The sequence below is a fragment of the Apis laboriosa genome, unplaced genomic scaffold (assembly GCF_014066325.1).
Source record: "Apis laboriosa isolate Shangri-la unplaced genomic scaffold, ASM1406632v1 scaffold18_cov149, whole genome shotgun sequence".
Lineage (NCBI taxonomy): Eukaryota > Metazoa > Arthropoda > Insecta > Hymenoptera > Apidae > Apis > Apis laboriosa.
In genome coordinates this window covers 2,731,616-2,746,077 of record NW_025222233.1, presented here as the reverse complement: position 1 = coordinate 2,746,077, position 14,462 = coordinate 2,731,616, and the positions used below count along the sequence as shown (strand labels likewise).

At 30.6% G+C, this 14,462-nt stretch overlaps 2 protein-coding genes and 1 long non-coding RNA gene across 3 annotated transcripts; all 3 read right to left on the bottom strand.

Annotated features, from left to right (window-relative positions):
* Nucleotides 1–240: 240 nt before the first annotated feature.
* Nucleotides 241–5,409, bottom strand: LOC122711981 (poly(U)-specific endoribonuclease homolog). The gene is made up of 8 exons (XM_043931222.1): nt 4,590–5,409; nt 3,262–3,591; nt 3,130–3,171; nt 1,881–3,047; nt 1,701–1,811; nt 1,409–1,625; nt 821–1,262; nt 241–564 (listed from the first exon to the last, which is right to left on the bottom strand). The coding sequence occupies exons 1-8, from the start codon at nt 4,648–4,650 to the stop codon at nt 334–336; spliced, it is 2,601 nt and encodes an 866-aa protein (XP_043787157.1). The 5' UTR covers nt 4,651–5,409; the 3' UTR covers nt 241–333.
* A 216-nt stretch (nt 5,410–5,625) lies between these two features.
* LOC122711809 lies at nt 5,626–14,195 on the bottom strand. Its single transcript, XR_006346193.1, has 4 exons — nt 13,634–14,195; nt 6,577–6,794; nt 6,128–6,411; nt 5,626–6,043 (listed from the first exon to the last, which is right to left on the bottom strand). It is a non-coding gene; the product is annotated as an uncharacterized LOC122711809 (long non-coding RNA).
* LOC122711808 lies at nt 8,494–13,345 on the bottom strand. The gene is made up of 3 exons (XM_043930876.1): nt 11,802–13,345; nt 10,975–11,118; nt 8,494–9,609 (listed from the first exon to the last, which is right to left on the bottom strand). Exons 1-3 carry the CDS (start codon nt 11,853–11,855, stop codon nt 9,313–9,315), a joined length of 495 nt encoding a protein of 164 aa, XP_043786811.1. The 5' UTR covers nt 11,856–13,345; the 3' UTR covers nt 8,494–9,312.
* Nucleotides 14,196–14,462: the final 267 nt, after the last annotated feature.

The window sequence follows — 14,462 nt, the reverse complement described above, 5'->3', positions numbered from 1 at the left end:
CTAATTTATTACTTCTTTCCCCTTCTTAATCACTTTATTCAATATTATCTATTTACTCGAGATTGTCTGTATCATAAATATTGTTAATGGTCAATGTATATAAAACGATATTTATATATTCAAATCAAAAATAAAATTTATTTATTCAATGCAAATAGCATCAATACAAATATTATTGATGATTCAAATTTGTTTTCAATATAAAATTTTTTAAATGGTATATAACATCTATACCTCATATATTCGTTAATATAATTTTTATAATCGTAATCAAATATACTAGAAAATTATCTTTGTTTTCTTGAAAATATAAATAAATTTATCTTAATAAATTTATATTTTTGGATAGGCTGTTTCTATCGCGTCACTTCCTTTATACTTAAATTTAGAAGTGACGATATCAAACTTTGTTCCTCCAAGAGACATTGGACAATTTCCGTCAGGCCTTGCATAAAAACACACTGTGTACAGTGCCATTTCCAGTTCGGGTGAGGTACCCACGAATAATGTCGTTACCGGTTTAATATATCCATATTGTGATCGTACTTCAATAATAGAAGCTTTCTAAAAAGCAAATAACACATATGAATATAATTAGCCATTATTTGTATGATACAAATTCTCATAAAGTACCATAAACAGTAAATGAAACAATAAATACTAATAATAGAATAGAATTCATTATGCAATAAATATATATTCATTATATGTTTTTTAAATTAATAGAATCTTAAATAAATAAATATAAAAAAAATATTCTTTTCATTATTATAATAAAAAAATAATATCAAAATGATCTTTAAAAAAGTACTTAACTTACATCTCCGAGTTCAACTTTTTTTGTATATCCACTGTAATTTACGTTTCCTTTGCTTTCTTCTTTACTGTAGAAAATCCAATTATGCAATCCAACTACATTAGTTTCAGTTTTTAACTTCTTAACTTCGGACATGAAAACATGTTCAAAAGCCGAGCTACTAATCTTTTCTCCTTCTTGAGAGTATAAGTTAAACCATAATTTTCGTAACATATCTTTGTACTCGTAATAATCATTACATATATGATCTTTATTCGCCAAGAATCTCATGGCGGCGGACATCACATTCGTGTTGAGAAATGTATCTATTAAAGCATTCTCTTCGTGTCGGTGCTGTAGACTTATATTCCCGCTTACATTACCTTGGGTATTGTATTTCTCATACATTGATATAACTTTTTGAATTGTGGGTCCTTTATATGCTTGTGGATTTACCGTGAATAATCTGCAAATTACAATTATTTTAGGAAAGTGGAAATTTTTCATTTTTTTCATTAATAAATTTAGTGACATGTATTATTAGTAGAAACATTGTAAGTAAATGTCTCCTTCTAGGAAATTTTATAGGAATAGGAAATTTTGAAAGCTTACGGTTGTGATGCTTCGTCTGTTGTATCATTACTGTTCGTCTTTTTTTGTAAATTCAATTTGATATATCTATTCACGTTATTAGTATCTTTCATAAATAGAGCCTCAGAAAGCTTTTCTAAATCTTCTTTAGTAATGGTGCGGCCTTTGCTGTAAGTAGGATTACTAGAATAGATATTCTCAGTTGCTCCTGTTAATGGCCCAGATTTTGACGATTGATCTATTTATTAGACAAAAATATGATAATCTTCTCTTCTTTCATTAGTTGATAATACATTTTTTTTCGTTATTATACCTGGCTTTAATTTGTCCAATTTTATTACAGTAGTATCAGAAGTATCAACATGAGGAATATCAAACTTTTTTATCGGTGATGTACTGGATGATTGAAAGGATTTTGATATTTCTTGAGATAAAAAAATATTATAGTTAAAATCATTTTACTTTATTGCAATAGATGTGTATTATTACTTACCAAGTGTTTGTACGTGAGAGTGAAATTCAGATTGAAGTTCTTGATTTTGTAAGTGAGATTGAAGTTCAGATTTTTGAAGATGAGGTTGAGGTTGAGGTTGAGGTTGAGATTGAGGATGAGGATGAGATTGAGGATGAGGTTGAGGATGAGAATGAGGTTGAGGATGAGAATGAGGTTGAGGATGAGGATGAGGATGAGGATGAGGTTGAGGTTGAGGATGAGGTTGAGGGTGAGGTTGAGGGTGAGGTCGAGGGTGAGGTTGAGGGTGAGGGTGAGGGTGAGATTGAGGGTGAGATTTAGGGTGAGGTTGAGGGTGAGGTTGAGGGTGAGGTTGAGGGTGAAGTTGAGAACGAGGTTGAGGATGAGGTTGAGAATGAGATTGAGGATGGGATTGAGAGTGAGGTACAAGAGGGAATTGAAAATGAGGTAGAGGTTGAGGATGAGATTGAGAACGAGGTTGAGGATAGGGTTGAGAGAAAGGTAGAAGAGGGAATTGAAAGTGAGGTTGAGGATGGGGTGGAGAGAAAGGTGAAAGAGGGAATTGAAAGTGAGGTTGAGGTTGAGGTTGAGGATGAGGATGAGGTTGAGGATGAGGATGAGGATGAGGATGAGATTGAGGATGAGGATGAGATTGAGGATGAGGATGAGATTGAGGATGAGGATGAGATTGAGGATGAGATTGAGGATGAGGATGAGGTTGTGGATGAGATTGAGGATGAGGTTGAGGATGAGGATGAGGATGAGGTTGTGGATGAGGTTGAGGATGAGGTTGAGGATGAGGATGAGGATGAGATTGAGGACGAGGTTGAGGATGAGGATGAGGTTGAGGATGAGGATGAGGTTGAGGATGAGGTTGAGGATGAGGTTGAGATTGAGGTTGAGGTTGAGGATGAGGATGAGATTGAGGATGAGGATGAGGTTGAGGATGAGGTTGAGGTTGAGGATGAGGATGAGGTTGTGGATGAGGTTGAGGATGAGGTTGAGGATGAGGTTGAGGTTGAGGTTGAGGTTGAGGATGAGGTTGAGGATGAGGTTGAGGTTGAGGATGAGAATGAGGTTGAGGTTGGGGTTGAAGCTGAGGTTTTTGAAGTTGAGATTGAGAATGAGATTGAGATTGAGATTGTTGTTGTGAGAATATGCTTCCTATCGTCGAAATTGTTTTGATACCTTTAATTTAAGAAAAGATTAATTATTTTCAAAATTAAATTTTCTAGTTTTCTTTATTCTTTGCATAAGGTTTTTTTTTTACCTGATGTTTGTGTTGTTGCAGATACAGAATTTGATTTGAAATCTACGAAATACAACAAATAATCAAATTTATTTAATACCATAATATAAAAAATAAAAAAAATTTATAAAATCCAAAAAATAATCAATCAACCTCTGTTAGTTATTGATTTTTGAACAGAAATTTTTAAGGATTTGATATATTCGAGAAATTCTTCTGCAGAAATTCCTAAAGTGGCAAACCATGTTTTACATCCTTCAGGAGTATTATCATTTATTTTTTCCAATTTTGAGATATCAAAAGTCATTTCTGCTCCTGTACTTGATTTATTTGAACGGATATTATTTATCATAGTCAAATTGACTCCAGTTACTAATGTAGGATCACTTTCTTTGAGAATACTTGGTACAAAAATTGTAGCCATTGTTATTTCTTCTTTACCCTTATCCTTGTTCCAGAATTTCCATTCTGCCTCTACGTTAGCTAAGAAATTTATTAAAATTAGGATAGATATTTTTATTATATTATTTAGGATAGATATAATTGTATAGAAAAATTAATATTAAAAATATTTTCTTACGCTTGTTAAAAGGGGTCATCGTAGCTGTTTTAAGATTTTAAGATACAATTAAGGTGAATAATATCAATCATTATTTTATATATATATATATAAATGAAGAAAAGAATATTCGAGATTAAAAACAATTATGACGTTGACATAATTATAATTCTTTTTTATACTCTGTTGTGACTTATCTTAATCAAAAATGCCAAACATTTCACGCTTCGAAACCTCATATTTCTCTTCTCGTTTTAAGTGATATAATAAAGTTATGTATAAGCGTGAACTCATGATAACCTTGAGGATATGCAAAAGAACAAAAGAAACGCAGTGGTGTGCTTAGAATTCGATATTACATACCTTTGTTGCAAAAGATAATAATTTTCTAAATAACTTTCTTATAACATTTTTATATAGTTTCATATGATATATTAAATAATATTTAAATTTCTAAAATATATAGAATAATATAAAGTAATAAAATATATATAAGTATCTATATTTATTTAAATATGTATATTTAAAATGAAATCGTGATTATATATATATTATATCTCGAAAATAATTAGAGCAAAAATTTTCTTATAAAAGAAATTAAGTATACAAACATATAAAATAAATTCTTGAATATTTATTACATTTAAGTTATTCAATTATTTTAGAATACAATTGTAACTGTAATCTAGAACATATAACTTTCACGTTAATTATCAAATTCGACTTTCATTCATTCTGTTTATCTTAAAAAATTCAACATTAAAACAAAATTCGTTCCCTTCTCTTTTCTAATCATCCTGCATCATCAACATGGATCATATGTTATAATGATGTTATAATAGAAGTCAAAATTATCAATCGAAATTCTTCAGAATAGATTTGTTCTTTCACAATACCGAAAGAAAGTAAAAATTCCGCTTACCGACCAATATCAGAGATAATCCAAATACCAAGAAAATAGCGGAAATTTTTTCGATTTTCATGGTTCCTCGTCGTCTACGATCTTCAGGATTGTTTCAATTTCGCAACGCAATAAAGTTGAGAGAGTATGTGAACGTTTTAAGATAAATTGAAGCCTCGCCGGCTGATTCCGTTGGCACGTATATAAGATCTTTACTTTTAAGGTCGTTGCACGATCATCGTATGATACTTGAACGAGAACCGATTTTCTTGAAAGGATGATCTTAACTTCACGCTCGATTTCTCGATTCTTCAATCCGACAGCTGGTAATGTTTCTTCCTTTCAAATTGAAACTGCTTTCGAATAATCTCGTTTGTTTATGAATTCTGTTTCTTCTGGTTGGTTACGTGTCGCTGTTTAATGTTCCATTGTGTCACTTGTGATTAATCTATTTATCGTTTTGAGTTATTGGCTAAGCAGTGACGATTGGTTCGTTTCAAATGGAATGATGATGATGAACGAATTATTGTAGATCAAGGGAGCGAAGTTAGAAATCGAGTTAAACTCGGGAATTAAGAGTAGATTTATTCGCTATCGATATACGAGAATGGTTTCTGATCAGCCTTTCCTCAACAGTATCTAGAATCTTACATATAAGTAAGTTTAAACTCTTGTTTATATTTATCTTATATTTATTAAAAAATATCACAGGCCATTTCCTATGGTAAAAATCTAATCTCTCGATCCCTTGATCTCTCTGATCCGTTATACATTTAATACAAAAGAAGATATAATTTATAACATTTAAAATAGTAATCCTTTTCTTTTCCTTTATGCCTCATAACAACAGAAGATTAAATGACTATTTTGAGTAAGGTGTTCATTTGGTACCAAGGTGTTTCACGTTTGAAAAATTTCAGTAATATAGGAGTAAACTATATATATATATATATATATATATGTGTAAAAAAAAAAAAAAAAAAAAAATAAAGCTTATTACTTAGATAGAAGAAATTATACTTTATTCTTGAAAAATATATTTACATATTTACACGTTGAAGTTTTACCACAACTACGATACCGTAATAAACTAGTTCATAATTTGATTGACATTTAAGGAAACGTTCTATTTGCTCACGAACAGATAACATTCTCGATATATAATTTTAATACAAACTAGATTCGTTCATTTCTTACTAAGAATTGGAAACTTACTTTATATATATATATATATATATACATATATATGTATATACCCATATTAAAATTCACTGAATATCATATTTATCGCTCATAAGAAGAGAAAATATTATTTTTTTTCGATGTCGTTAAATATTTAGAATTATGGGAAAATAGATGACTGCCCATAAAACAAAGAGAATCAATAGTATCAGCATAAGCTTGGAACGAAATTTGTCCCATCCGACTAAAATGTATTTGGGCCTTGCTTGAGTATCCTCTGCATCCAAAGAAGACTGAAACATAAAAAAAACTGTCATAAGAGATCAATGACAAATACAAATAATTTACGATCGCAATATTATTCTTTTTTTCGTTACATCATCATCGATTTCTTCGTTAGCTTGTAGCCTTTGTGTACTTAAATTTTCACGCATTTGGGTTGCTTTGCTCTGGGTGGGCTTCACTTTACTGTGTCCAGGCTTCGAACTTGATTTTTTGGCAGGTTGATGCGATTTCGAAGTTCCAGGATAATCAAAAGTTGTTAATTTAATTACGGTATTATCTACGTTTCGTAGTTTATTCGATTGTGCGATTTTTATTCCTGTAGCTTCTTTCTTCGATGATTCCTTCACCGCTGTATTTTCTTTTGTTTCGTCGCTTTCTGCAAATTATTTGAGTTAGTTGAAAAAAAAAAAAAAAGAAGAAGAAGAAGATGAAAAGAAATTATAAAATTTATTTTTCGAAGTTATGAAACGAGAAAAAAATATAATTATTCGATTGCTTAAATGATTCTTTGGAGAATTATTATTTTTTCATTTTTATTTACCTTTTCCAGGATCATCCTGCTTTGAAGATCCGGCCTGGCTATCTCGAATTTGAGAAAAGAAGCTATCCAAGTATCGCGCAATCGTCTTCTCGTTTTCCCGCTTCAGATTGCCGGCTAGGTATACTTTCTTCGGTGCATCTATCACGGAACTGACTAATTTAGATGTTGAACTTTATTCCTGATCGTCGAGCGAGGGTACTTGAACTCTATCTCTTGTGCTATCAAAAAGAAGAAAAAAAGATTAGATAATAAAATTAGATCTTTGTTCTTGATTTGAAATGAAAATTACTGTTTCCTTTTTAACACTTCTTTGTGGTAATAATGAGTCGATATTAATTCAGAGATTCGTATCTAATTTTATACGAATTATTTATCAAATCGGAATGAGAAATCTAAACGAAGAGGAGGAATCTAAATAAAGATCACTTATTGTACGTAAAAAAAAAAAAAAAAAAAAAAAAAAAAAGAAACAGACCTTAATTCGAAAAAGTAAGATAAATCTGTATTGCAAATTGGACAAAAATGCCTCTCCTTCGAGATACGGTATTCGAGTATATATACTCGAATCGAATTATCGGTTCAAATATAAACAGTTTTCATATCAAGATAGTCATGGTAAGTTTTAATTATCTGATAACATGGATCAATTTGATATAAACGTCCGTGGAACAGTCTTAACTCCGATATCCGTGCATATTAAATGCGGCAATGATTATTTCACATCGAATAAAATGTACTCTTTATTTTCATTCGTATTATTTTCATTGGGAGTAAAATGTCGAATTTTCGAATAATCTTACAATTTTACTTTACTTTTCTTTTCTAATTTTTACACTTTATCTAATTCTCGATAAATAATTAATTACACGTTTGTTAAACGTTGAAACTTCATAACCCTATCTCACTTCCATTCATCTTCCAACAGATAAACGTTCCTATTCGACGAACGAAATGATTATTCGGATTTGATGAAAAAAGAGAAAAAAAAGAAAGAAAAAGAAGAAGAAGAAAAAGAATTTCTTACGAAAATCGTGATATTTGCTTGTTGGAGAGCGAAAAAAAAAGAAAAGAAAATTTATAAACCTTTATTCTTACCTTGGTAAACATCGTAGCAGAGATCCAACGGACTTCGCATGACTCGGATAACGCGATATAAAATGTCAATTTGAAGATCGTTCGAGTCAGGTGCGAAACGCGGCCTCAAGATCGCGGGTCATTAAAGATGTTTTATCGTCCTTCGTCTCGTTCCTCGTTTCGAGAAATCCTCCCTGAGAATTCTGATCGTGGCCGTGCACCATGGACGGATCGTTGGTAAGAAAAAAAGACAAATTCTAGAGCGTCATATATTCGCGGATAACTTCGAGCAGAATTCCCGATAGCGTTCATCATCAGGTTGAGAGGGTAGCGATTATCAGCGTACAAATATAGTACATAGTTAATAATCTATGTTAAACTGTGTTATAATTGTCATATGAGAAAGCCTAGATGTAGAAGTATTATATCTTTAATAAAGTAGCACTTGTGCATATTTTTTATTGGTAATGGATAAAAAATCGATTTTGATAATATTTAATTGGAGAATAAAGCTTGATACACACTCAACGCCGTCATGGTACCGTCAGTCACACGCGTTCGCTCACGCGTTTAATCCAAAAAATTCGATCGATCGTGATTGATGATCGTGATTTTTTATCTTTTATGTGAATCAAGATCAATGGAAGAAAGGCTTATTGGCGTTTTCATGCAACTTTAACTTATTATTTTATTATCGCATAAGATTTTGATAATCATTCGTAAGTTCGATGCGTGGCATAGTGAGTTAATTTGTTTATTGTAATTTTCGATTTAAGTTTCTAAATTTTTAAATGATGTCCTTGGGTAAGATAAATTTTAGAAATGCAACAAAATTTTAAAATTTATTCAGTTTATTTAATCGCTTTTGTACAAATACTTAGTAAAAAAAAAATTATTAATACTAAATATTCGAATACCTTCTATCAAATAGAATATATTATAAACAATTTGTATATAATATTATAAATAGAAACATATATAATCAATGTAATACAATCGTGATTTTTGTAACAAAAATTTTGTAGACGAAGGAATATCCAATTTTATGAACGAATATTACAGGTACCATTCTCGTTATAATTTTATTTTTATGAACAGCGCCTTTTGTACGATCTTACAAAAATATCTTCAACTTTTCCTGTTTCAAATGTTTCAACACTGGGAATTTCATAGTCGTTGGACCGATGAAAGTTGGGGCAACCGTGCAAATAGAAGACAACTTTACGCAATCCCGATATTCAAACTCTCTGCTAATTTCTAAAAACTTTCTGCCCACAAAACAATGTACGTAATTTTTTTCATATTTTTCACTCATACTCGACAAACTAGCGAATTCTTCGACAAACATTCACGATCCACGATTTTGAGCATAGAATTTTTGTTCAAGGACGGATGGAAAATGGGAAATTCAATGAAACATCCATCGAACGAATCGATCAAAGACATCCACCAAATCATTTTCGGACAAAATTTCCATTTTTCTTTGTAATTCTTTTCAATCTTTTCTCAAATTTCGAAACCATTTTTTATCTGTGTTGCGTCCTTTTCAGCCTTGTATGTACAACAAACATTCCGTTCCCTTCGAAACGGAAGAGCATAAATCATTCAAGTTTCTCGACGTTCTCGATGTATTCAACAGTTCCACGCGACTCGTCGAATTCTTCACAAGATTTGATATTGGACGAGGAATGTGTAAACGATTACCCACAAGATCAAAGCAACGATCACAGAAATGAGAAAGATGGTCTTGAGAAAATGCCACGGGCTTTCCATCCGTGATTCTGCTCGACTTGCCCAACTCTTGCATCCACCGTTTTTGCAAGGAATGCTTCCTGGTTGCACAGGCGTCGAAGTCGCCACGTTGCTCGTTAACGGCATCACTTTTACCTCGCCTAATTCCGTTTCATCCGCGATCTGAACGTCCGTCTTCGTCAACTCGAACTTCGATGGACTTTCCATCTGAAATCATCGATGAATGATTCGAATGGTTGGTTAAATTTTTATCGAACAGAATTTGTTTGTTGCCAACAGATTACGTTGTAATACATAAAGTTAATATTGGAACAGTTGTTATTTTAATTCGATAAATTTAATTCGTTTTTTTTTTATTTCAGAAATAAGAAATTTGTAAGAGAAAAAGATGCTTTAAAAAAATATAGAAAATACTCGAAGAGTATTATAGTAATATTGTAATGATTCTTACTACGAGGAAATAATATATTTTCGATACTGATGAGGATTCTTTAGGAGAAAAAACGAGAAAAATTAAGATATTACGTGAAATAATCATAGCGCGCCAATAGAAAATTTGCAGAAGATTTGATTAAAAATGGGAAAAATTTATGTAAATAGCGATTCGATTTGTCTATTTATTGAATCGATTATATCTATGTGTAAATATTCTCTTCGATATTTCATTGGAAACTTCTAGATGAGAAAATTTGTATAAGAACTGGTGAATTCTATATTCTATATAGATAAGAATAAAAAAATAAGAAATTACGGAAAGATATTATATATTATCGCAAAAAAAAAAAAAAAAAATATCAATTCGACGATAAATTTTATTTCAGCCTGAATAAACATGTGTAACGTAATTTTAGATTCGACGTATAAAAACAGGTTAAACCAGATTGTCAACCACAGTTTCCTATTTTTCGAAACGAAAACATTATAAAACAGCTTATAAATTACAACACGATGAAAATCACTTTTTTTATTCTATATCTTGTATATCTGATGGAATATAATATATAATTGAACCGACATTTATTTCTCGAATAAAATTAAAAAAAGGATGGGAAAAAAAAGACATTGAATATTTATAAACATTAGGTGTGAGTAAACACCGCAAGCAGAATTCTTAATAAATCGAATCTCGTATGAAATTGACAACCAGCCTGACGATGCAGCTACTCCAAATTATCGATTATTTCGCAATCGTATTCAATTGTGCAGAGAAACGTACGTACCGCGTTCCCAAGGACTCTTATCAACGACATTCTTTGCTTTTTCAAGTATTGAATTCCCAATTCGAGAAAAAGGAGGGGAAAAAAGGAGGGGGGAGGAGAGGGGGATGAATAGATCTTGACACGATTGTTGGCTAGAAGGAAGGATGTGATAAGATTTCAAGATCTCTTTTTCTAGCATCGTAGAAATTTTTTTTCTAAGATTGATGAGACGTAATGACGAGGAGAAAAAACAGGAAAAGAGAAAAGAAGAAAAACGATATCGTTCGCGTGAAAATATGTAATCGATCGAAGGTCGCGAAGTGAACGCACTGAGATATTGAAAAGGTGAAAGGGGATGGAGTGGGGAAATTACATGTATCTCTGGAATCCGAATCTTGGAAGGAAATAAATCTTGTTCGGGCTTTGATCTCGTTCCATATACCAGGCCCATCATGCTGGTGACCTGGTTCAGATACGGATAATCCCATATGGATCCGGGTGATGGCACGATCACCATCTGTCAATGACATTACGGAATCGTTAAATTAATCGAATTTCGAAAACGTTTCCACATCGAATGATAAAATATTTAAGTATTATTATATTAACTATTTAAGTTAAATTAAGATGCATCAAATCAGACTTATCATGAATTTTATTAATTAAAGGCTAATCGGTATAATTATAATTGGCGATTAGAAGTGCAAAATTGTATTACATTCCATTGATTAATGGACAAATTTATGAACATTCTCCACGATTTTGTAAAATATAATTTTTTATTATGAATTTTATTCTTTAAATACTTTTGTGCAAAAAATTTTCGATAACTTTCACTTCAATTCTACCACTATTAAACCATGAACCAAATAAACGAAACAAAAATGAATGGAGTGGAATCTAAAAATAGTATTTTCGAAATAAACGTGAAAAGGTTGTATATAAATTGATCGGGTTAATGACTCGTCTGACCTTACCGTAAGAATAGTTTGCGTATAAATAATTTATTACATTTATTTATGACTTTGAGGAAAATTATTTTTAATTATTTTTTTCGTAGAAAGATTAAATCTAAATTTTATGATGAATATGTAATACATGTTCGTTATAGAAGACAAAAAAGGTAAAGGAAAAAAAAAAAAAAGAAAGAAAAACAAGATGTTCTTTAAGATAAAAATCGCGATTAGATCAGACACTCACGTTATTAAACGGGTATCCATATTTCCTAGTATGACAATTACCATCGCCGTTCATATTTATGACCAACTGGATGATGTTAGTCACATTATATCGCTATGTAAATCGCTGACAAAAAAAAAAAAAAAAAACTTGATGTAACAATATTATCGGAATGTTTAATCGATTTTTAAATTTTTTATTCTTCAAACACACGTTTCTGAGACGTTGAACCCGTTCGTTCGAGGCGAGAAAGATTGTAGTTTATTTGCGTGCGACACCGGAGGAACTGACTAGTTACGTCGAGTCGGGACTCATTATCAACCTTTATCAGTCCCGACCCCCTGATCTCTTATTATCGAACTACTCTCGTGTGAATGCCGATCAAACGCCACTAATCGGCTCATAAATCGTTTAGAGGAAGTTCGATGCTCATCGATATCATTTCTTTACGTTTCTTTCTACCTTTTTAAATAATATGATAAGTTAAAAAAAAAAAAAAAAGAGTAGCATCAATATTTTTATGATATGATAACGTCCGACATTAAAAAGATCAACGTTGTTTTTTAATTTTACTTAACCTTTTCATTTCAATAGCATTTATAACTTTTAATTTATTTAAATGTTATAATCAAAAGTTAAATTTTTTTAAAATTATTTTGATAAAGTTATCAAAGTTATTCGTTATTAATCATTCGTATAAAGTTGCGAGTATTAAAAGCTTAAGATGAAAATTCTAAATTTATAGATCGACACAATGATTTTCAAAAATATGAAAGATTCAAGATATATAGTGCTTTGAATAAAATATCAAAATTGAATAAAGTATATATAAAAAGAATTTCATGTTATTGAAGTGCGAGAATTGTTACGTGAGCAAATGCGCAACAATTCGAGGATGCACCAGCAATGATGATACGTACGATACCTTGCGTAATCTGGCGAGGCTCATGTTTTCAACAGGTAATCGCAAATCTCGTGAAGAAGAATCAAGAAATAGAAAAGCCGGATATAAAAATAAAATGTTGTTGTGAATGATCACATTGAAATTTAAATTCTATAAAATAAGAAAGTATTGCTCGATGACTGATACAACAACAAATTGAAGTTTGTTGAAGAATAATTCAGAAATTTTCTATACTTCTTTTCTTTTCTTTTCTTTTCTTTTTTTTTTTTTATTTCATCATTGATCGATTTCTTATTTTTTATTGATCCGACTTCATTGGTTATGAACTCCGAACTCAATGAACTCCGATTAATTATTAGAAATGAAATTTTTTTCGAACAAGAAGGTGAAAGTATGGTAAGGTTGTGTCTAAATCGACGAACGAAAGTAACTCGTTCTCAAAGAGGCACAAGGCTACCACTCAAACGACGAACAAGTGTACTTGTCGATGTTTAATGTTTTTGTGAATCGTTTTACTATCACACATAATCTTTTATATATATTTAATTTTCAGTGAAAGAACAAAGTGAAATAACAGAAAAACATTTTAAATATTGTATCGATTTCTTCTTCTCTAATTTCTTTCTTTTCTAATAAAACACGAATAAATAATTATCATAATGGTAATATAATTATAATTACCATTTTATAATTACCATTTTATTATTCGTAATTATGTATAGTATAAGATCGTTTACATAAACAAGTCGTTCATATTGAAAAAAACACTGTCATAATATTACTAAAAAATTAGAAACCTTGAATTTTGATAGTACTTAAAAATTAATTTGCATAAATTTAATTAATAGAGGTGTTCGATATGTTTTTATGTTTTTAAAAAAATATTATCCGAAGATTTCGTTGATCAAGCAAAGCGAGACCAGTTTCTATGGAATATATGTATTCTTACCTGTTGTAAATGCCAAGTGTGCTGAAAGAATTTCTTGAAACACTTCATGCTGATTGTGACATTTCCCCACGTTTGCCAATCATTGTATTATCACTACCACTCAATTATCTAGTTATTACCAGTCTATTCTTAATACACTTTACAATTCATGAATTGCTGCTCTTAACTAAAGATGACATATTTCTACATGACATACCTCTATATAATTAAATCATTTATTGACCATAAAATGAAATGAAAATCTTAAAATTTTTCGACACTTTGTTTTACCTTAAATATTGATTAATTTTGACATTTGCAACTGTTCCATATTTTAATTGTTATTTTAATAAATGATATCAATAGAAATTAAATAAAATTAAATAGAAGTATTTTATATAATGATGAAATAGTCAGATAAATATAAAGTGCAACTGCATCTATACGACAGAAAGACCGACAGGCGAAAGTTTTGAAGCGTACGCGACGGTTCGCGCTCGACAACTAATGAAGTTTGTGCCGATAGCGGTAGAAATTGTACGGAACGGTTAATGCTGCCTTAAATGTATTCATTCAGCGTACGCTTGTCACTTATAATATGTAAAGAAATAACAATATTGTTTCATACTGTTTTTTTCAGATAGCGAACAGAGATATCAGAGTCATAAATAATATAAGGTGATAATTTAGTATCGCAAATATCATAAATTATACAAAAATATGATATTAAAATAAAAAAAAAACTAAAAAAAGTTAATAAATATTAGAATATGAATAACTTTTTTTTATATGCATATAATGTATTTTTTAATATAATATATTTTTTAATATTAAATTATGGAAAAATATA